General features: G+C 42.8%; 1 protein-coding gene across 14 annotated transcripts in view; it reads left to right on the forward strand.

Moving 5' to 3' along the window:
- The window catches only part of TNS1 (tensin 1), a 324,376-nt gene that overhangs the window by 184,646 nt on the left and 117,622 nt on the right, over nt 1-22,108 (forward strand). For 13 of the 14 annotated variants that reach the window (XM_074191391.1, XM_074191392.1, XM_074191394.1 and 10 more), the window contains 6 exons: nt 10,132-10,181; nt 13,892-14,063; nt 16,466-16,516; nt 18,108-18,230; nt 19,085-19,149; nt 20,349-20,432. In XM_074191391.1, the coding sequence (XP_074047492.1) occupies nt 13,896-14,063; nt 16,466-16,516; nt 18,108-18,230; nt 19,085-19,149; nt 20,349-20,432 (491 nt within the window). In that variant the 5' untranslated portion in view covers nt 10,132-10,181; nt 13,892-13,895. Of the gene's footprint in view, nt 1-2; nt 5,298-10,131; nt 10,182-13,891; nt 14,064-16,465; nt 16,517-18,107; nt 18,231-19,084; nt 19,150-20,348; nt 20,433-22,108 lie in introns of those variants that run through there. The other variant, XM_074191403.1, reaches the window with a different exon arrangement.

A 22,108-nucleotide genomic window follows, 5' to 3' on the forward strand; every position in this document is an offset into this window, starting at 1 on the left:
CCCCTTGCTTCCTGGGACTGGTTGTGCTTAGGATTCAAAGATCCCCATTGGGAATAGCATTGGGAATAGGAGGAATGATTTCGTGGGGTTTCTTGTGGAAGGAGGTTTGGAGGACCAGAGCCCCACTTTGGTTCTTGAGATAACTCCTACTTGGTATCAATCTCCTTCAATCCAAACAATCCCCAACCCCCAGGCTCTGCAACAGCTATTCTTTGGACCTTCCAATAATGACTCCTGGGAAGTGGTTTTTCTCCATCACTTTGAGTTTGACTTTTGCACCTGTAAGTTTCTGTGTAAGACTTTTTCCTTGGCTCACAAACCATTATTTTTATTCTGCTGTTTTTGTTTCTCAATCTAGTCATGTTATTTCACTGAGTTGGAGCTGCAGTAGGAAAAAAAGCATAGTTAGATGTTAGGATCCCTCCTGGTATGGAGGGCTTGTGAACCTGGAACAAGCAACCTGGTAGAGGAATTGGAAAGAGGCTATGTTGTATCCTTCTTTGGAGATATTTTTGGAAATCAGAACTTGGCTAGAGAAGAGAGAGAAGGGGGAGAAGGGCATCTTGCCCAAAGTCAGGGGGAAGAACAAGATTACCTTTAGCCAAGAGAATCCATGAAGGGGTAAGATAAGTAAGCAGTGGTGTATTGATTTAGAGAAGGGAAGGTTCTTAGACATTATCTCTTTTTTATCTCTGGAGTCCATTCTAGCACCATATCTCTGATCTGTGAACCCTCTCATTTTATAGATGAGGAAATTAAGATCAAAAGAAATTAAGTGAAAATAGATAGTAAGTAAGAAGAAATTAAGAAATTAGTAGTGAGTAGAGGAGTTGGGATTCTCTGACTCTTTCACTTGTACCACACTTGTGGTTTCTATGGCTTTCAAATAATAGTCTTTCCTCCTTTTAGAAATGATCATGTTTGTCCCCATCTCTAGGATGCCTCCGGTGGTTTGGGGGATGAATGATTTCTCATCCCAAGGAAAGGAATATTGTTTGAGTATCAACTTTGCCTTCTCACTAAGACCAAGTCTGTCCCTGGGTTGTATTCTTATGTCAGAATGACACTCTCAGAGAAACAGAGGCCAGAAATTGCCTTCCTCCAACAGAGTCAGTGTGGAGTGAATTTCACGGATACTATGCTGTGTCGCAGTTTGTTTTGGAAAAATCCAACTTAGTGGAGAGGAAGGATCGAGGAAAAGGCGTGGCCTGAGGGGGGATGGACATAGGGAAAAAAGAGGAGAAGCCACTGCCCTGAAGATGAGGCACAGAAATGGGGACTGGGTTACAGAATCCTTAATTTCTCAACTCTCCTTTAATGACTGAGTTTGGGAGCCTTGGATGTCACTTTTGCTCCCCTGTCTTACTTGGGTCCTTCTATGTGACTCAGTCTTTGGGGATGACTCCTAATGGTTAACACAATCATAGAAGAAACATCTAGCCCAATTTCTGCTTCCCTCAATTTAAAGTTGAGGAGACTGAGGTCTAAAGAGTTTCAATAACTTCCCTAAGGTCATTGGCATTCAGGTAGTGTCACAGGTGAAGTTTGAGTCTAGGTTCCCTGACTCCAGGGCCAGTTCTCTTTGTAGAATATTACCTTTGCTTTCCAAATGTTTTGTTTTTCTCATCTCATGAAGGTACTTGGACAGGAAATAAGACTCCTGATTTCATTCCCAGATTTGTCATTGGCTTGTCATGTTCCCATTAGCTCTTTTGCTTCTACCGCCATGCTGCTGTTGGGAAAGAGGGGAAAAGTACTCAAGGATAAGTGCTTAGTGTTGTTGGGTGGAATGATTCCTAGGCTTTTGGTGAGAGGACCAGGCTTAGATTTTGACTATTGTTTCCTAACCATGTGATCCTGGGCAAGTAATTCCACTTCACTGGGCCTCAGTTTCCTTAACTGTAAAATGACAAGATAATCTCTCAGGGTTTAATGTCTCAATCTAGGAATTCTATGACCCTAAGTCCTGAAAGAATTATTCTCTGGAAGAAAGTGAGTAGATGTTTTCTAAGTGCAATGAAGACAGAGCTCAAAAGGAATTGGTTGGGAATGTTGAGGGAAGAATGGAGATAAGATGGTGATTAATGGCAATTTCCTGAGAGGTGTGAGATAGTGGGTGATTTAGGATAATACTGGAGCATTTTTTCCTTGGAGAATTCTCAGTTTAGGAGTTTGCAGTTTATCTTTATGATTTGAAAAGTAGAGATTTGCCAATGGGTGGGATGTTCCTAGGACATCCTAATATGGGATGAACCATGTCTTAGGAGTTTCATAGTAGTAGATAGAGCATTGGATTTTTCCTTAAGCTTTGCTAACTTAAGAGGACTTGCGTTTAAGTCCAGATTTTGATTCTTGCTACATGAGTTATCTTGAGGGCTTCATGATGTCTGTGGCTTCAGTTTCCTTCTCTCTGTGGGAGGAAGCCTAGAGGGTAGCATGGTGTGGTGGATAGATGTTGAACTAAGTAAGACAAGAATTTGAATCCTATCTCAAATACCAATTTTACTTAGTTTGACGATCGACAAGTCACTTAATTTTTTTAGTCAGTTTTTTAATTAATTTATTTTTCCAACTACATACAAAGATAGTTTTCAACATTCATTAATTTATATATATATAAAAGAAAAGTTTGGACTCAATGACCTCCAATGGCTTTTCCAGTTTTGAATGTATGATCCTATTAAGGCCTTTTCTTAGTCTAAAATCCTATGATCTTGAGAACAAAATCAAGTCAACAAAATATTTCAAAATCCTCAAAGGAAAATAGAAAACTTTGAATGGTATTTTTAACTGACGATTTTGATCTTAGAATATATTTGCCACACCCCTGTTTTTCAGTGGGGGCCTGATTGGACTAGGCAGGGGAATGGGTCATCATTGTCTTTTCTGTTTTAAATGTGGGTTAACTGAGGGATTAACCCATCTGAGATCATGAATTATTTCATGTGTTTGTATTTAACTGTGGAAGATGCTTTCCCACAAACATGCCTGTGTATAGGAATGTATAGTTTATCATAGTTTCTCTATCAACATCTTCTGTAAATCTTCCAGCCATTTTGTGAGTATGTTATTTCAGCCCTAAATACCATGGATTCTGGGGCGTTTTCATGGGTGTGTGTGAGCAGGTATGCTTTGGGGGTGAGAGTGTTGGAAATTCACTAGGCTATTACTTGTTTTGAGGCCCTGTTATTCCCCTTTCCCCACTTAATGTTCCAGCCAATTTGTCCTTGTTCCTTAACACACAATATTCCATTTCCTTTCTCTATGCTTTTACAAGGGTCTCATCCTGCAAATTCATTCCCTCCTGACACCCACCTTCGATTAAAAGAATTTTCTTCATTCAGCTGCCAACCCCTCCCCTGCTGAAGTGACTTTGTGTCTACTTTTTATACATTTTGAATCTGCTTACATGTGTTTATATACTGTTTCCCCCTCAATAGCTTGGGAATTCCTTGATGGCAGCAACTGTATCATTTTTGTCTTTTTTCCCCCTTAGCAATAATGTGCTGCATACAGTAGATACTTAATATTTATTGATCAATTGACCCTGAGACCCTGACTTCTTCCCTCTTTAAAATCCATCACTATTTCTGGAGCCCCCCATCCTTTTAAAAAAATTATTCATTTAAGGCAATGGGATTAAGTGACTTGCCCAAGGCCACACAGCTAGGCAATTATTAAGTGCCTGAGGTCATATTTGTACTCAGGCACTCCTGGCTCCAGGGCTGGTGCTCTATCCACTGCACCACCCCATCCTTTAATACAAAATTCCTGTACACCAGCCCGATGGATGGCTCCTTTATAGTCATTTTAGCTTATATGTCTCTCAAAGTAAATTTTGTCTATACCCACCCATGCATGTTTGTGCACCCCAGCATGTATTTGTTACCCCCACACATGTACACAGTATCCATGCAGTCCGGCTCTTTGCCAACATCAGTCACATGCTGGAAACTGCAGAAAACAGGAAGCTCAAACAGTCAGAGAGCAACCCAGTGATTCATCAGGGGTCCATCTGTCTGTGGGTCTGTCTGTCTTCTTTGGGTGACCTGGGCCCCTGATTGGAGCCATCTCTTTCCCTCCATCCCTTCCTCCTGCTTTTCCATCCCCCCCCCTTGGGTGCCTCCTCCCCATTTGCTTCTCCTGTCTCCACTCGATGCACCCTCTCCCCTTTTACAGTCTCCTTAGTGTCCTCAACCTATCAAAAGACTTTTGGCTGTAGCCTTATCACCCTGGAGGTCACTTGGCCCCGAGTCTGTTTGGGCCAGGTTTTTATTTATCTTGCTTGGCTTTTTTTTGGGGTGGAGAGTCTGAGGAATGTGGTGTGTTGTAATGTCCGGAAGAGGGAGGTGAAGAAAACAGGAGCCAGGTCTCCTGCCTAACCCTCACCCTTGCTCCTTCAGTAGCAACCTCCCCCCACTCCCCTTTTCACCACTGACTCTTCTCCCTATCTCCTTTCCATTTGTTTTACTGCCGTCTTCTAATGCACCAGCCTAGCATCCATTATCTGGGACTCTGTCCACCCCTGTGGCCACAGTCACAGCCACAGCCATGGCCAACAGCTGTTCAAAGCATCTACTCCAGAAGTGGCTATGGAGCAGCAACAGATAAAAACCACTTCGCTATTTGGAGTTGGGGGGGATGGTCCCAGAGGCCCTGTGCCCAGCTGGGGCATGGGAAGTTTCAACAATTCCTCATCAGGGACCACGAAGAAGGAGATGGATGAGGTGCTGGGTTTTTGTGTTTCCCTGAATGAGTGGGAGGAACAGGGAGATGCTGGGGGGGGTGGGGGCGGTGGTTTTGGAAACTCTTGCTTTGGTTTGGGGCTTGGAAACCCAACCCAAGCCCTCCCTTGGCCCTCCTCCTGGCTGGCCCCATGCAAGTCCCAATCCTCAAGACCAGAGAGGTTGTGTATACAAAGAAACTTTCCATTCTGACAGCTCAGCTTGGGCTGTTTCCTTCTCCTCCTGCCACCTCCTCTGCTGCCACTGCTTCTGCCACTTCTCTTCTCTCTCTCTCTCTCTCTCTCTCTCTCTCTCTCTCTCTCTCCAACAAGGACCTGGAGGCAGCTCAGGCTGAGGAAACTTGAGGCAAAGACTTTTAGGTCTCCACCCTCCTTCCTGAGGGCTGGAGTCCTGGAAAGGAAAGTCTCTCTTCTCCAGAGACAGGAGGGAGCATCTCTGCCCCTATAGGGGTGGCCCATTTCTTAGACAGCCTCTCTGCGGGGGTAGGAGGGGCCCAGGTATGCTGACCAGGAACTGGAAACCTGACCACTATCAGCTTCTTAGGTGACTAGGGTAAGTTCCTTTATCCTTATCAGTGCCTCAGTTCCCCCAGTCTCCTGAAATATTGGAAAGTTTCCTTGCTCCTCTTTTGCCTCTTTGGATGGTGTTTGTGGAGGGATTTGGAGAGATTGTTTTGGAAATAGGGAAGTTTATATTGAAAGGGGGAAGGGACTCTGGGGATTTATCTCCATCAATTTCTAGTTGTAGAGTCAAACCTGGAGTCCCCCAATAGGATTCTGATCTTTACACAGGTTCCTCTGAGGAACTGAAGAGGGGTGGACCTCCTCTGGAGTATCCCCAGACAAGATCAGAAGCTGAGATAGAATGGAAGAGACAAGGGAACATCTTGAGTATGGTCTAGAGAGCAGGGCCCAGGCTATCCCATAGGAACCAAAGTCCACCCAGACTTAGTGGCAGAGGAAATATGAATGGGTTGTTTTGGAAGAAAATTCCTAAATCATTGTAAGGAACCAAAGGAAGTTTGTGCGGACAGTGGGTCATGGAACTGTTGACTTTGAAGAAATTAAGCTGCCTCAGCATGTGCTCTCCCCACCCCCCAATGAGACCAGAGGGAGGCTTGGGAGCATAGAGCTTTAGAGCTGGAAGAGATCTTGAAGATTATCTAATACAACACTTCTTCCCCATTCTACAGATGAATAAACTGAGGCCCAGAGAGATAGTAACTAATGTAGCTAGGTTATGTAGGTTAAATGGCAAGTTAAGATTTGAACCTAGGTCCATGGAAGATGTATCTTAAAGAAGCTAGGTCCTACTGTGGATATATAGTGCTGGGTCTGGAGTCAGGAAGGTTTTTGTTATTCAATCATTTTTTTCAGTTGTATTCAATTCTTCATGACCCCATTTAGGTATTTTTTTTTTTTGGCAGTGATATTGGGTGGTTGGCCGTTTCATTCTCAGCTCATTATACAGATGAGGAAACCAAGGAAAACAGAATTAAATGACTTGTTCAGGGTCACTTAGATAATAGGAGTCTGAAGCCAGATTGAACTGGAGAAGAGGGGCTTTCCTGACTCTAGAACCAGTATTCTGTCCACTGCTCGAGCTACCCCAGGAGTCAGGGACATCTGAGTTCAAATCTAGTCTTAAACATACAAGTTTTGTGATCTTGGGCAAGTAATTTAATCTCTGCCTGCCTCAGTGTTCTCAAGTGTAAAATGAAAATAATAATAGCACCTGCCATCTATTATTATGATGTTATTATTAATTTTACATTTCAGGGTAAATTTTAGAAATCAAATGAAATAATATTTGTAAAGTGCATTAGCATGTGACTAGCCCTTCATAAATGTTTGTTCCTTCTTTTAATGGGGTCTACCTTCAGTCATGGTGACTTTACTGTGGGTTGGGAAGCTTAATGTCACAGTTAATCCTCTTGAGGTCCCTCTGAAAAAGTGTGCCTTGGGGCAGAAGCATTGAGGAGATGAGACCTTAAAGCCCCTCATTCCTTTGTCTCCCACGTGTTAACTTGGAATGGAATAAGAGCCATGGGTCTGAGTTCTGGTACATATGAGTTGTATGGCCTTAGTCAAGTTACTTCACCTACCCTGCCTAAGTTTCTTCATCTGTAAAATGGGGCTAAAGCTATCTTGCAATGAATCCTGACATGATAGGAATAAATATTTATAACATTGTTATTATTATTATTCATTTATATTATAATTTTTATAATAACATTATTATACTTATATAATTTATACATATAATATATTGATATATTATATATACTGATGTTATATTATTATGCTTTTTATTCCTATTTGGAGAATATTTGATAACTTAAAACTATATAAGATATATAAAAACTATATAAAATATATGAAACTATATAAGATTATCTCATGATCTCATGATCTCTTGAGCTCTTAAACAACCTTTAACTATGCAACAACCCCATAGCCTTCAAAAGCCATCCTTGCTCATATCCCTGTGACATTCCATGGACCAGTGCCAAATCAGAATTCACAAGCCCCCAGCCCAAGAGACTCATTTTCCACTTTCCTAATTTAAGGTTGGCATTCCCTCAAACAGTGAGCGTGGTGGTACGTGGTCCACACACCCTTTTCCCATACAGATTCCCCAAAGATGTCTGCTCCCATTCATGAGTTCTTATGATCTTGGGCAGGGACCGTTTGGCTTTATGTCGATTTAGAAGAGTAGCAACCCTTTTCCCATAAAGCTCTAGAGAAAAATCTCCATGATTCTTTCCTCCTCACTTCCATTTATGCCAATTAAATGTTCTATAAGATTCTTGGTCATGATGTTCTTCCTTATATTGAGCTATTTTTTTGCCCTACTTCCTGTAATCTTTGCTGTTGTAAGAACTGAGGCCCCTTTAAGCTTAGCCTGTTTGATCTGATCTTGTGTAGGAAACTGGGATTTCTTGATGATAATAAGATTCTTTTACCAAAATGAAATTGCCTCTATCACTAAAGGTGGCTGTGATTTGGTGGTTTGGGAAAGTTGGGTTACAGAGAAACCTTTAGTCTAGCCTGAGCACCTAAATGGTAGCAAAACACCTTTGGGGAATCTGTGTTAGGAAAGGGCTGTGTGGACCACATACCACCACGCTCACTGTTTGAGGGAATGCCAACCTTAAAATTAGGAAACTGGGAACTGAGTCCCTTGGGCTGGGAATTTATGAATGCTAATTCACTACTGGTCCATGGAATGTCACAGGATATGAGCTGAAGACTTTGAGGGGTAGGGTTATCCTGCATAATTAATTACTCTGGGAAGCCCTTATAGCATGTACATTTGTTAGGGGCCTGGGCCCTCATGTGTATTTTTGTAGCCCATAGTAGGAGCTAAGTAAATAGGTATTGAGTAATTTGACTATTTGTCATATCAGTCCTATTTCATAATCTTGGATACTTAGACACAGGTGGACTGAGGACCCAAGCTTAGACTAAGCTTCCCAAAATTAGTGTCAGCAGATAGTTATGTAATTGATAACATGCAGAGTGGGGGGGGGGGGAGAAGGTATTTGGGAGGGAGAGGTACCAGATTTGGGGAATCTTAGAGAACCACCTCTTGCTACTAGTTCACATGCTATACATACATTTGTATGGTTTTTTTTTAGGGTTTTAGGTAGGTTTAATGAAATGAAAACTTTCTATAAGCCTCAGTTTCCCTATATGTGAAACATCTAAGGTTCCTTACAGTTCTTAATTTATGATTCATTGTTCCTCAACAAACAACCAGTCAATCTCTGCTTATACACATGCAATGACAGGGAGCTCATTACCTACCAAAGTGGTCCATTTTATTATCAGATAACATTAAATTGTTCTCATGGAAATTTCTCAAGAAATGTGAGTTAGGGGGTGGCTAGGTTGCACAGTGGATAGAGCACTGGCACTGGAGTCAGGAGTACCTGAGTTCAAATCCAGCCTCAGACATTTAATAATTGCCTAGCTGTGTGGCCTTGGGCAAGCCACTTAACCCCATTGCCTTGCAAAATCCTAAAAAAAAAAAAAAAAAAAAAAAAAAAAAAAAAAGAAATGTGAGTTAGGCTTTAATGCAATTAGATATATTTGGAACAGTTTGAATGCCAACTCAAAGATTAGTTTTTAATGTTCAAATGCCAGCTTTGAGAAGGTCTCTAGAGGGATGACAACAGAATCTGCAAAATTACTGGTAAAGACCTCCCTTTTACCAGTAATTTTGATAATGACATAGGTAATATGTTTATCAAATTTACATTTGATTTGAGACTAGAAGGGATATGCTAAGGATTCAAAGAGAACTGAAAGGCTACATATAGTATTTACCTTAGTATAAGAAAAAAGGCAGTAGGGGTGGGTGGAGGGAGAAGGGGGGAAAAAACTTTATTAAGTATTTACTATGTATTGGGCTTTGGGTGTTTTACAAATCCTATTTAAGTAGTAATTAATATTTTTGTTACAGTTGAGGGAACTGAGACAGACAGAGGTTAAACGATTTGCCCAGAGTCACACAATTTAATAAGTAGCTGAAACTAGATTTGAACTCAGATTTCCTGACTCTAGGCCCAGCACTCTATCCACTATACCACCCAGCTTCCTCATGTAAATGTAAAGTCTTATACATTGGTTCAAAAAATAATCAACATCTCAGATGAAGAATGGGAGGGAGAGGCATAGTTTAGATAGAACTTCGATAGGAAGAGATCCGGGAGTTTTAGTGGATTACTAGCTTAATTTGAGTTAATATGTGTGAGGTAGAAACCAAAAAAGGGATTTTGGATGAGGGAGGGTTCTTGCCTTGTTCTTTGCTTTGATTAGGCTACATCTGTGGTATTGTGTTTGGGTTCCATGGTTTGGAAACGACATTGCTAAGAGAACATTGGGAACAGGACAGGAAGGATGTTGAAAGGTCTTCATTGGTTATAGGAAGACTGGCATATGGAAGAGGGATTTGATCTAGACTTGGGAGGGACCTCAAATGCCATTTATTCTGATGTATACTTTAGAGCTATAGGAAACTTAGGCATAGGGAGTTAATGACTTGCACAAATGGCTTCTAAAAGCCTGAGGGTAGAATTTGAACCAAGGACCTCTCATTCCAGAGCCAGCATCCTTTCCTTCTGTACATCCATTTAGTTGTTATCCTCCAACTGCCTCATTTTACAGATGGGAAAATTGAGCTACAGAGAAGCAATTTGTTCTAAATTCTATAGCTGCTAAGTGTCAACAGAGCCAATCTTTGTACCTAGGTCTTCTTATTGCAAGTACAGTGCATCCTATCTGGGTCATCTGAATGCCATACTAGATTCTATCATGAGCTCTTGGTCTTAAGTTGAGTCAGCTGAATAATTTTGTTTTTCTTTATTTTTCTTTTGTTCTAGGGTCCCAGTAAAATCACCAAGAGCCCCCAGCTCCGACCCCCAACTGTCAGGTATGCTGATCCCAGGAAAACTGTGAAAGGAGATTTGTGAGAGGGTTGTTGAGACTGGGGACATGAATTGATCACTTACGATTTGATTCTAGTCTTAATCTCTTGTAATACAGGATAGATGAACCAGAGGCTAGGAAACTAAGGATGGGATGATGATAAGCCTGAAAATGATTATTGAAAGAAATTTAATTGAAGTGTACAAAAGGGACCCTCTGTCATCCAGGTTTTACCTGCTGCCAGGAAGGGGATCCACCTTAGGAGGCTGCATGCAACCATTACCTTCATCACATCAAGTGATTGGGCAGAGGCATGAAGTCCCTTGCCTTGACTAGGAGTTCATTTTTTCTATTAGGTTCATTAAACTTATTCTCCCTATCCCACTTCCATTTATCTTGGCTATCAGTTTCTCTGTCTATGGTTTCTATCACTTCGCCCCCTTTATATCAATACTATTGATACTGGGACTCCCTTGGGGGTGAAGGAAGTAACAGAATGAGCCATTTCTTAGCTCTTTATAGGGGAGTCCAATAGAAGGGTTGGAACTTTGTTAAAATCTCAAGGTAAGGGGCAGCTAGGTGGTGCAGTGGATAGAGCCCCAGCCCTGGAGTCAGGAGGACCTGTGACCTTGGGCAAGAAACTTAACCCCACTACCTTGCAAAAACCCAAAAGAAAAAAAGAAAAAATCTCAAGGTAAACTATGGATTAACCTCCGAATCAATCTGTGTTGTTGTCCACCTGACACCAGCAAATTTCCTTTGAACTCTTAATGAACTTCCTGGGGCCACATTCATTCATTCATTCATTCATTCATTCATTTGCCAAGACCACTGTGTTCAGTCCTTGGCATGGGAGAAATATGATGATAAATAAGAAACTCTTTTGGATCTCTACATTCAAAGAATTTGCAGTCAGGTAGAAGAGCTGAGCATTCATACAGAAGTTTAAGGTTTACAAAGCACTTTATGTGTTATCTCATCTGATAGCTTGATTTTCAGAACAATCCTATTAGGAAGGTGCTATCTCTCCATTTTACAAATGAGGAAATGGAAGCTGATAGAACTTAAATGACTTTCTCAGTGTCAACATAGGAAGTATCTGAGGCAAGATTAGAATTCAGGTCTTCATGACTCCAAGTCATGAAGTCAACAGTATCCATCTAGCTGTCTCACAGTCTATCTATATTTCATTCTTGTCCTCTTGGCAAAACCTGAGAAGTACTAAGAATGTTGGGAGGCAAAGAAATTATCCCTAAGTTATCCAGGTATCTGATTATACTACCTGGAAGAGTGCCTAAGATTTGGGGACAGATCAATGGAGTGTTGCAGCATGCAATCCAATTCTCCAATGACAGTCAACTACCATCCAACACTGTGCCTCCTCCTCTCCCCTTGCCTTAGGGGTAGAAAGAGGGGAGCTTTCTGCTAATTTGTTGCATCCAGTCCAAGATATCCTCTTCAGAGATGAGAGAGTAGCTTCAGATGGGTTGGAAAAGCATTCCTTGGAAAATCTTGGCACATCCAAGTGGACTAACCATTATTGACTGGGAGGGGGAAATTAATAAGCTGGTGTTCTTTGACCTTTATGCTCCTTGAACCTTGACCAACAGGCCTCAAGACAACAGGACCTACAAGTCACCCCTGGGTTGGGGGAGAGAGAGGTCTTAGTGGAAGTGCCATTACAAGGAGGCAGTGTTCCACATTGGTTAGAGTAGGGGACTCCAAGAGTAAGCAAAATGTGAATTCATATCCCTCCTCAGATCCTTCCTAGCATACTGTATAGTCCTAGGCAAATTGCTTTCTTTTTCTCAGACTGTTTTTACATCTGTGAGAGATAATAGGAACATCAACCTCATAGAGTTGCTATGAAGATCAAATAAGGACATATATGTGAAGTATTTTGTAAACCTTAAACCAATATACAACTGTTTTCATTTTTGTTTTTATTATCATTGTTGTTATTATTTCTGGTGAACTTTCAGGGAGAGCTTGTGAAAGAACAGAGGACAGAGATGAAAATGGACAAGAATACTCAAATTGGACTTCTTAAGACTCTCTACAACAGCCCTTTTCTCACACTTTGTCTGACCCTATTTTTACCACAGGGGAAGACTTCTCTCTCTAATTTTTCTAGTTGGAGAGCTGTGCTCAGTTGAACATGGGCCAGAGGAGATAGAATGTAAGCTCCATGAGGACAGGGACTCTTGTTTCCTTGTCTTTGTATCTCTGGTACCTAGTTCAGTGACTGGTATACAGAAGATACTTAATAAATATTTGATTGGTTGGATGATTGATTCTCAGACCAGGAGCACATCTTCGGGTCCTGAAACTTTAATCCTAGAAACCCCCATGCTCTTCCACCTCCCAGCAGGGTGCTCACCTTTATCTTGTGGCAGGCAGGGAGCAGGAGTGTGAACATTGCTAGTTCTATAAGCTTGTGACATTTCATAGATGGAGAATTTGAAACCCTGTGTGATTGGGACTCAGGCAGAAGATGGGAGTGGGGGGTGGAATCTGGGGGGGTAAAAAAGAGGATGGAGCTTAGAACTATACCCAGGAACCCTAGTTATCACCCCAGTCTCTCCCTTTTATTTGTACTTCCCCTTTATTTTCTAAAGGAATCTCTCAGCCCCAACTCAAGAGGAGGAAGGGGAGGGGCCTCGCAATGCAGAATATGACCTCTCAGCTTCCCTGCCCCTGTCTCTGGGCATTGCTATTGGTGGTTGAAGGCTAAACCTCCCTGGCCAGCTTACCCTCTGATATCTAGGAGTACAGAGGTGCTGTGGTTGTCTGCCATGTGAGAGGCCCCTTTCCTCCCTCCTGCTCCCAATGGGCTCAGACTCAGCTGTCTCTCATTCTTAGTGTCCTTAGGAATAAGGCACCTGGCTGCCAAGAAGCAGCCTCAGTGAGGCGAGGGGGGCAGGGGCATGCAGGAACAATGGGCTGGAGGCTGCCGAGAGGAGAGGTGGAATGTAAGCTGTGGTCTGGCTCACCTGGGGCCCAGGTGAGGGGTATCTCTCATCCCTCCCTGGAAAGAACTCTACTCCACTGCAGGCAGTGTGGATGGATACCTGGGGGGGGGGTGCAACAGGAAGCTAAATTTCAAGAGCTGCCTTGAGCTGGTACTGCCCCTCTCCAAAACTGACCTTTTTTTGAGTTCTTCTCCTTATCTAACCTGGCCTGCCCCAGTCAAATTCCCTGAGGCCTTCTCTCTGACAGCAAGGAGGGCTGCTAATCAGTGCTCTGAGAGAGAGACATGGGTCCCTGGTCAGTTCTAGCCCTGGCATTGACCTCAGGAACACCAAGGGGATAGAGGCCAAGACTAAAGAGCTGGCAACAAGCCTAAAAATTTGCCTGTTGGGTAGAAATCTGCCTTTCTCTTTGGTTGCCTCCCTCCATGTCCTACCCATTTCTCTTTATGTTCCCTTCAGTCCTTCTACCTCTTCTGTTCCAATCTTTGTCCCTTTTTATCAAGTATCTAATTTCTCTCCCATTCATTCCAGGCCTTTGACCCTCTCCCCACCATATTTTCACTCTTGTGTGTCACATAATGTTAGTCAAGCCTAGAAAAACCCTGTTTTGACATGTCCACCTGATCTGTAGTGCTGTTGTTTGTCTGACCAAGGTGGGAAGGAGATGGTTACCATGACTCAAAGACGCTTGGGGATCTCAGGTGCTGAGCTTTGACCATTGCTTTGTCTCTTGTCTTTTCAGGAAAATGAGCATCAACCAGACCATGGAGGACAGCTGTGAATTGGACCTAGTATACGTAACGGAGAGGATCATTTCCGTCTCTTTCCCTAGCACCACCGATGAGGAGAACTTCAAGAACAACATCCGGGAGGTGGCCCAAATGCTCAAGTCCAAACATGGGGGCAATTACCTGGTGAGGGCAAGATGATCTCATCCACACCTTTGTTCATTGGACTCTGCCTGTTTTTTCTTTTGGTCATCTCTAAAGTTGGTGCCTTCTCTGCCTGCTCGTTACTTTGCGCTGCTGCCTTTCTATCCTGTGGATATTATTTCACTTTTGAAGTTAATAACTCCTGAGACTGACATCAACTATCTGTTAACTCCCTGAAGTTCCAAATCCATTATTAAGAGCCAATCTAGAGGATGGTGACAAGAATGGTGAATGGTCATGTGGAACACTTGAGTGAACTGGGGAGATTTAGTTTAGAGACTGGTAGACTGGGAGCAGGATCTGATTGCTGACTTCGAGGATGGATGCATCTGTGAGGAAGTGTGACTGAGTGGAAAGAGCAATGAATTTTAGTCAGGAGACCTAGGTTGGAGTCCCAGCTGTGGGTCCAAGGCAAGCTTCAGTCTCCTCATTTATAGCATAGGGATAAAAATACTTGTTCTACTGAGCTTTCAGGGTTGTTGAGAAGAAAGTGTCTTGTACATCTTAAGGCTATATAAATATGAATTACACCCATAAGACTTTTTCTTCGTGGTTCCAGAGAGAAGAAGGAGGATTGATATTTGTAAATTTTAGAAAGATAGATTTAAGCTCAGTTTAATGAAGTATTGCTTAATCAATAGAGTTATCTCAGAATGAAGTGGGTTACTTTCTAAAATGGTGAGCTCCCCATCTCTAGAAGTATGGAAATAAAAGTTGGATGACTAGACTTCTGCATTACAGATGATGTGGAAGGAATTCCAGACATAAGTAAAGGTTCTATTATATGTACAAGAGGTTCCTTTCTAGCTGGGAGGGCTCATGGTTCTTCTTGGTCCTTGGCCCTTCCAATTATCTGCCTGCTTTTTTGATTGTCTACCTAGAATGTGTTTCCTTTTCCATTATTGGACAGAAAAAACACTGACTCAGGAGCTCAAATACCACCTCTGATATATCCTGTATGACCTTGGCAAAGTCATCTAACTTTACATTTTGCATAATTGCACATGTATAACCTACATCAGATTGCTTATTGTCTCAGGGAGGGAAGCAGGGGGAAAAGGAGGGAAGGAAATAATTTGGAACTCAACAATAAATGAATGTTAAAAATAGTTTTTTACATGCAACTAGGAAAAATAAGATATTATTTTAAAACATTGAAAAAAGAACCTTTTAATCTTAGTTTCCTCAAGTGTAAAAATTGAACTAGAGCTCCCTCTCCCTTCTAAATCCATGATCTTATAAGATCCTGTTCAGCAAAACTGTGTCCACGTTAATAGGCCAACTCCTTGGGATTATCTCACCTGACAGCTAGGTATCCTAGCTGAGTTGAAATTAAGAAAACCTGGGGTGGCTAAGTGGTACAGTGGATAGAGCACTGGCCCTGGAGTCAGGAGTACCTGAGTTCAAATTAGGCCTCAGACATTTAATAATTACCTAGCTGTTGGCCTTGGGCAAGCCACTGAACACCATTGCCTTGCAAAAACCTAAAAAAAAAAAAGAAATTAAGAAAACCTGAGTTTGAATCCTGTCTCAGAGACTTACTGACTCTGTGATCTTGGACAAGTCACCTAGCCTCTGCTTGCCTCAGATTCCTCAGTTGTGAAATGGAGATAACAAAAGTATCTATTTTATATATCATAAGACTCAAATGAGATAGTATACATTCAGCATTTAAGACTTAAAATGCTATAAACTCTTGTTATCAGTGCTAATACTAATACTTCTTGTACTTCTGCATTAATAGCTGTGCTGTGGAAAGGTGATTGTCATGACTATGAAATGAGGCTGGGGCTTCTGGGTTCCTGTGTAGGGTTTTCTATGGGGGTGGTTAGGTGTTACAGAACTGGGTTTGTGTGAAGCTGTGAAAATGAGTGTGTCTTGGAGGTAAAGTTTTTGTGTGTGGTATTCTCCTTTCTTACTTAATATATGTCTCTGTGCATGAATGTAGTCCATACAAGGGATGTATATGTGTGAGTGTGTGTGTGTGTGTGTGTGTGTGTGTGTGTGTGAGAGAGAGAGAGAGAGAGAGAGAGAGAGAGAGAGAGAGACAGACAGAGAGACAGAGAGAGAGAGAGACAGAGAGTTAGTAGGGGAGAGAGAGAGATGACAGAGAAAGAGAGATGAGAGAAGAAGAGAGAGGGAGGGAGGGAGGGAGGGAGGGAGAGAGAGAGAGAGAGAGAGAGATCGAGATCTAGTTTGATGGAACCCGGTGGTACCCCCTTTCTCTCTGCTGTCTCTCTTCCCTAGAAGGTGGCTCAGCAGGGTGGCCCTGAATGCCATCAGACTGGAGGCCAACAAAAGTCAGGGTGCTCTGCTTCTGGACTCCCTCTCCAGTACTGGCCTTCCCCTCCCTCCTCATCCTTGGTTCTTTTTTCTTCCTGCAGCTTTTTAACCTTTCTGAGAGGAGACATGACATCACGAAGCTCCACTCCAAGGTATGTTCCCCACTGCAAGGTGAACAGGAGGCAGCAGAGGAGACCCTTTGGAAGTCTTTACATCTCCTTTGGTCTTGTCTCCTTTGAGGCTGGGGGAGGTGGTGGGTGGAGGGTCAAGGTGGGAATTGCAGAAAGATGGAGAATCCTAATCAAGAAGAAGGGACCAGAACCTGGGGCAAGGGGGAAGGGGCATGAACATGCACCAGGACAGGGCACCATAGGTAATTGGGAAAAGGGCTCTGTGAGACTCAGGCCTCCAGGCTCTTGGTGCCACAAATAAAACATCCTTTCACCCTCCACCTTAGTTCAAGACAGAAGGAGCTCAGGTGTTCCTTCTCCCAGTTATTTTAGGTCCTCTGGGGTCTCAGAGCTTATATTCAAGAAGCCTTATGGGGGGGGTAAGATTTTGGTTAGACTTCAGGACGTTGACAGACAGTTGAACCCTGCAACAGGAACCAGCTTGGATTTCCTGTTGCTTTGACTATGCCTGTACCTCCTCTGGCAAGCATCTGTGTTCTGGCCTCTCTGCCCCTTCAGCCCAGGGATCTGATTGGGATCCTGACCCACCTGTCCTGGCTCCAGGAGATGGGCCCAGTCTGCTCCTGGCCTTTCTCGGGAAGTTGCTAATGCTATGGCTAAGCACCAGCTCCCGGGCCCTGGGTGAGCCTTAGGAAGCAAGCAGGAGCTGGTCTTTCCAGATCTCCATCAGTGGTATCTTGATCACACATCCTTTTCAGTCATCTCCTCACTCATTCTCAGGGTAGGCTGGCAGGCCCTGGAGGTATTTGGAGTGGCAGGGGACCCCAGAATCGGGGAGCCAATAAGGGGGGATACGAGGTGTGGAGAAGGGAAAAGGCTGGCCAGCTATCTGTGGAGGCTTACCGGGAATGAGGAAATCAGGACTCAGGCTTCCTTGGGCCCCCACAACTAGAGCTGATTTTTCTTAGTCGGAAAGCTCTTTCTGTGTATAGTCCTATAGAGAATTACAGATTTAGAGCCAGTAGAAGCCTTAAGGATCATTTAGTTTAACTCCCTTATTTCAGAGATGAAAAAATTTGTCACATCTATAATAAGTTTCAGAGCCAGGATTTAACCTAGATCTTTTGACACTAAAGTCAATGGTCTGACTACTACAGAATGCTATTAGAAGTGAAAAGGACAAGGAAAGTTACCTCTTCATTTAACAGATGAGAAAACTGAGGGCTTGGGAGGTGAATTCACCCTTCTGTCTTTTTCATTTCTTGATTCCCAGGAGTCTCCCTCCTTCCTTCCTTCCTTCCTTCCTTCCTTCCTTCCTTCCTTCCTTCCTTCCTTCCTTCCTTCCTTCTTTCCTTCCCCTCCCTTCATCTCCCCGCCCTTCCTTCCTCCTTCATCCCTTTCTCCCTTCATCCCTTCCTTCCTTCCTTCCTTCCTTTCTCCCTTCCTTCCTTCTTCCCCCCTCCCCTAGCTATAGTAGAGATACCTATATAAGTGCATTACTGATGGCAGCTGCTGAATGATTTTGACCAAACATATCTTATACCTGTACCTCACTCTTGCCTTGTCCTCTCAGCCCCGTTGCCTAATTTTTTTTTTTCTCTCTGTGTCTTAGGTGCTGGACTTTGGTTGGCCGGACTTACACACTCCTGCCCTGGAGAAGATCTGCAGTGTCTGCAAGGCGATGGACACGTGGCTCAACGCCAACCCCCACAATGTCGTGGTCCTACACAACAAGGTCAGAGCCCCAGGGCTTGTGCACACCCCTTGTGCCTGTATTGCTATATTTCTGTCCCTGTGGTCTTGTGGGCTCCTGGATCCTGTTGTTTACCTGGGTCTGGGATTGGGTGTGAGGGGTACTCATGTATCTCTCTGTGTACAGGTGCTCTTATGTTTTGACTGTGTTTCTGTAAGCCTGTGCCTCTGTGTGTGTGTGTGTGTGTGTGTGTGTGTATGTGTCTGTGTTTCCTTCTCTGAGACATGCATGTTTATGCCTTACCCTCTGGGGCTGCTCTTCCAGGTAGGAAGAGAATGCCAGGCTGGCACCAAGTGGATCTGAGTGGGTGGCTGAAAAAATAGTGGTGGATCAATTGCCTGTTCTTTGTTTAAGACCTGAAGCGTTTTTAACCCTCTTCCCATTGAAGCTCCTTTGTTCTTTTCTGCAAACCCAAATCCCTCATTACAAAGACACCACATTTTTTTCATCAGGAACTGTTGAGTCCCTTTCTGGACTCCCTCAATCTTTCCCCAGGTGAGCATGGAAGGGGTGGGAGACAAGGAAGATAAGTTCTCCCTTTGTACACCAAGGTGTCCAAGGTCTCTCTTTATTTACCAAAATACCAGTGCTTAAATGCCTCCCCAGTCATTAATCCACTCTCACTCCTGTAGCTCTTAGTAAAATAAGGCTCTGGTGCTCAAGGACACCAGGTAATGATAGTTTACATTGCTATCACATACAACAGTCCCTAACAAGGAACCCTGTTAGGATTTTCAAGCTGTACTGGCAAATCTAGAGTAGAAATTCTTTACTGGGTTAAACTGAGGTGTGCCTGGCCTTGAGAGTGAATGCCTTTGTAATTTGGACTCTTTCAGGGAAACCGAGGCAGGACTGGAGTTGTCATTGCTGCTTACATGCACTACAGCAATATTTCTGCCAGGTAAAAGGGACCCCATGTTATTTATTGCCTAAGCTGAGAGAGCAGGGACAAAGGTGATTTCTTCTCTTCCATCTTACTGACAATGAAGATGAGATACATTTGGAGTGGCAGGGGACCCCAGAATTGGGGAGCTAACAAGGGGGATACTAGGTGTAGAGAAGGGAAAAGTCTGGCCAGCCATCTGTGGGAGCTTACCGGGAATGAGGAAGTCAGGACTCAGGCTTCCTCGGGCCCCCACAACTAGATCTGATTTGGACCTGTGGGGTCTGAAAGTCAATTAGTTTTGGCTTTTGAATTCTGGGTGGTGAGGGGAGCAATGATTTGAAGACTATAGTTAAGCTCATAGGAGGAAGGTGGAAGGAAGGAAAGTGGCCTAGGTGGTAACTAAGGATCTTCAGTTCATAGAAGGGACCTGTTGGGAAGGATTTAGAAAAGTTGGTTCTAATTCTAGGTCTCCAAAAATCTGGAGTCCATGGGCAGCCTTCCTTCTTAAAGATGGGATAGCGGGGAAGAGCTACATTAGCAAAATGGCAGGATATGGAATAAATCCATATAAATCATCAGAATTTTTATATATGATCAATAAAGCCCCAACAGCAAGGTTAATGGTGGTGAAAAGAAACCTATGAAGACAGAATTTAAGGTCAAGAGAACCCTCCAGAGAGAGAGATCATGCTACCTGTCCCCTCTTTTTCTACTTAATAAGATGCCAGTGGAAAAGTGGTGGTATTTTTTTGACACTTCCATTTCTTACTTGTAAGCAGAAGGATGGATTTAGTGACATCTGTATAGCCTGCCCACCCTGGGATTCTGATTTTATTATTCTCAGTAAACTTGACCAAACCCTGGCTTTTGAAGTTGATTTCTATTTCCCGAGACACTATCAGAATCACTCAGCAAGGCTGAAAATTTTTTCTTCCTAGAGATCTCTTTGCATTGTGGGCAGGGGGGAGAACTCCATTTTTGCTCAAGGGAGGGACCCTTCTTACCTGGAAGCCAGACAGGATGTACTCTATGAAAGTCTGCTAACTGGATTAGAAGACAGCCAGTGTAACTTTGGGCAAGTTCCATCTGTTTTCAGGGTTCATTCTCATTGGTAAAATGAAGGGATTAGGCTCTTGGAGGATCCATCTCAAGATGTTGGGCATTTCAGGGTTCAGTTTCTCCAAATGTCTCCTTTTCTGGTCTTCTCCCTACAGTGCAGACCAGGCCCTGGATCGATTCGCCATGAAGAGATTCTATGAGGACAAAGTGGTTCCTGTGGGGCAGCCATCCCAGAAGAGGTTGGTTTTGAGCTCATGTGTTTGTGTGTATTACATATGAGCTCCACTACCTCCTGGTGTGGGGCAGAATGGATTACTAGGCACATGTATGTATGTATGTATGTATGTGCCAAACTTCCATGTTTGGGCTTCAGTCTGTGGGTCCTGAAGGGAAAGCTTTTCATATGCTAATAATTCTTTCCTACTTCAGTGGCTCTATGGATGATCTCATCCAAGTTAGTAACCTATCTATGACTTCTTGTACTAAATATTCCTTCCATAACTGCCTGTAAATCTCCTATGAGGAGTCTTCTCAGTGTTTGGGGAGGGGGCATTCCTCTAGATCTGGGGTCAAAAAACTATGACCCATAGGCCTGGTTACAGAACCATAGGTTTAGAAACAGAAAGGCTTTTGGAGGTCCTTTAGACCAATCCCATCATTTTATAAATGAATACGTAGCAGAGCAAAGATTCAAATGTAGGTCCTCTGACATTAAAATCAATGCTCTTGCAACTGTACTACATAGTCTCTTATCTCCTGAAAGAGAGATACTATGGACAACTGGAGTGTTGAACCTAGAGAAGTTCAAATCAATTCCTAGTTTTGTGACCCTGAGCAAGTCATTTAACCTTTTTCTGCCTTGGTTTCCTTATCTGTAAAAAGGAGATAATAGTAGCCTTTATCACCCAGGGTCATTGTAAGGATCAAATAAGATACTACTTTTAAAATACTTTGCAAACCTTAAAGCACTATATAAATGCTATTATCAATAGATTGCATAACTCTCCATCTGTTATCTCAGTGGCATCAAACTCAATAGAAATTGATTCCTGCTAGCCTTATATTGCCTTAGAAAACCACTAACATTATATGTATTATATTTTTATTTATTCTTGTTTAACATGTCCCAACTATATTTCAGTTAGTTCTAGTGCACTCATGAGTTTGGCAGCTCACTTGGGGCTCACAGGCAGGGGAATTGGACATCTCTGTATGACTGTCAAGGCTCTAACTAGGGTGGGGTGATCAGAACTTTGACCCAGGGTTCTAAAACTCAGAAGACAATGACAACAACCTCGAACAATTGAGATGAACACTTAATGAACAAAAATAATTCAAGTGGGTATGTCTAGGAGCTTTCTTCCTCCTCTACCCCCTCTATCTATACCCCAGATATATCCTGACCTGATTTTGTATACTTTCTCCCTGGAAGCAGCTTTATGGTATCCTAGGGTGTTCTTCCTCCTCTTATTCTGTGTCCATATTCCAGCGAGTTTCTCTTTCCTTCTAAGATACTTTGTCTTGTACTATTTATTATGGGTACAAAAATGATGAGCTGTTGCTGGTGCCCAATTCTTTGTTAATAATGTGCTGCTCCCCATTCATACCTACCCATGAGTCTTTCCAATTTCTCTTAGGGTAACCTCTTGTGTTCATTTTTAGGAGACTGTATTTTAATTAAAAATGATACTTGAAACTTGTTTAGCATTTTATAATTTAAACAATTGTTTTGATATCTTTTTAAAACTATTTCCTTAATTTTCAAATATTTCCTTCTCTATTTCATTACTAGAAAACTCAATCTTATAACAAAGAATATAAAGAAAGAGGGGAAGAAAAAGTAGAACATTGAAACTAACCAACCTATCAAGTGAGTCTGAGAGGGTAGGCAATGTTCTATACTCATATTTAGTTG

Source organism: Macrotis lagotis, chromosome 6, assembly GCF_037893015.1.
Source record: "Macrotis lagotis isolate mMagLag1 chromosome 6, bilby.v1.9.chrom.fasta, whole genome shotgun sequence".
NCBI classification, from domain to species: Eukaryota; Metazoa; Chordata; class Mammalia; order Peramelemorphia; family Peramelidae; genus Macrotis; species Macrotis lagotis.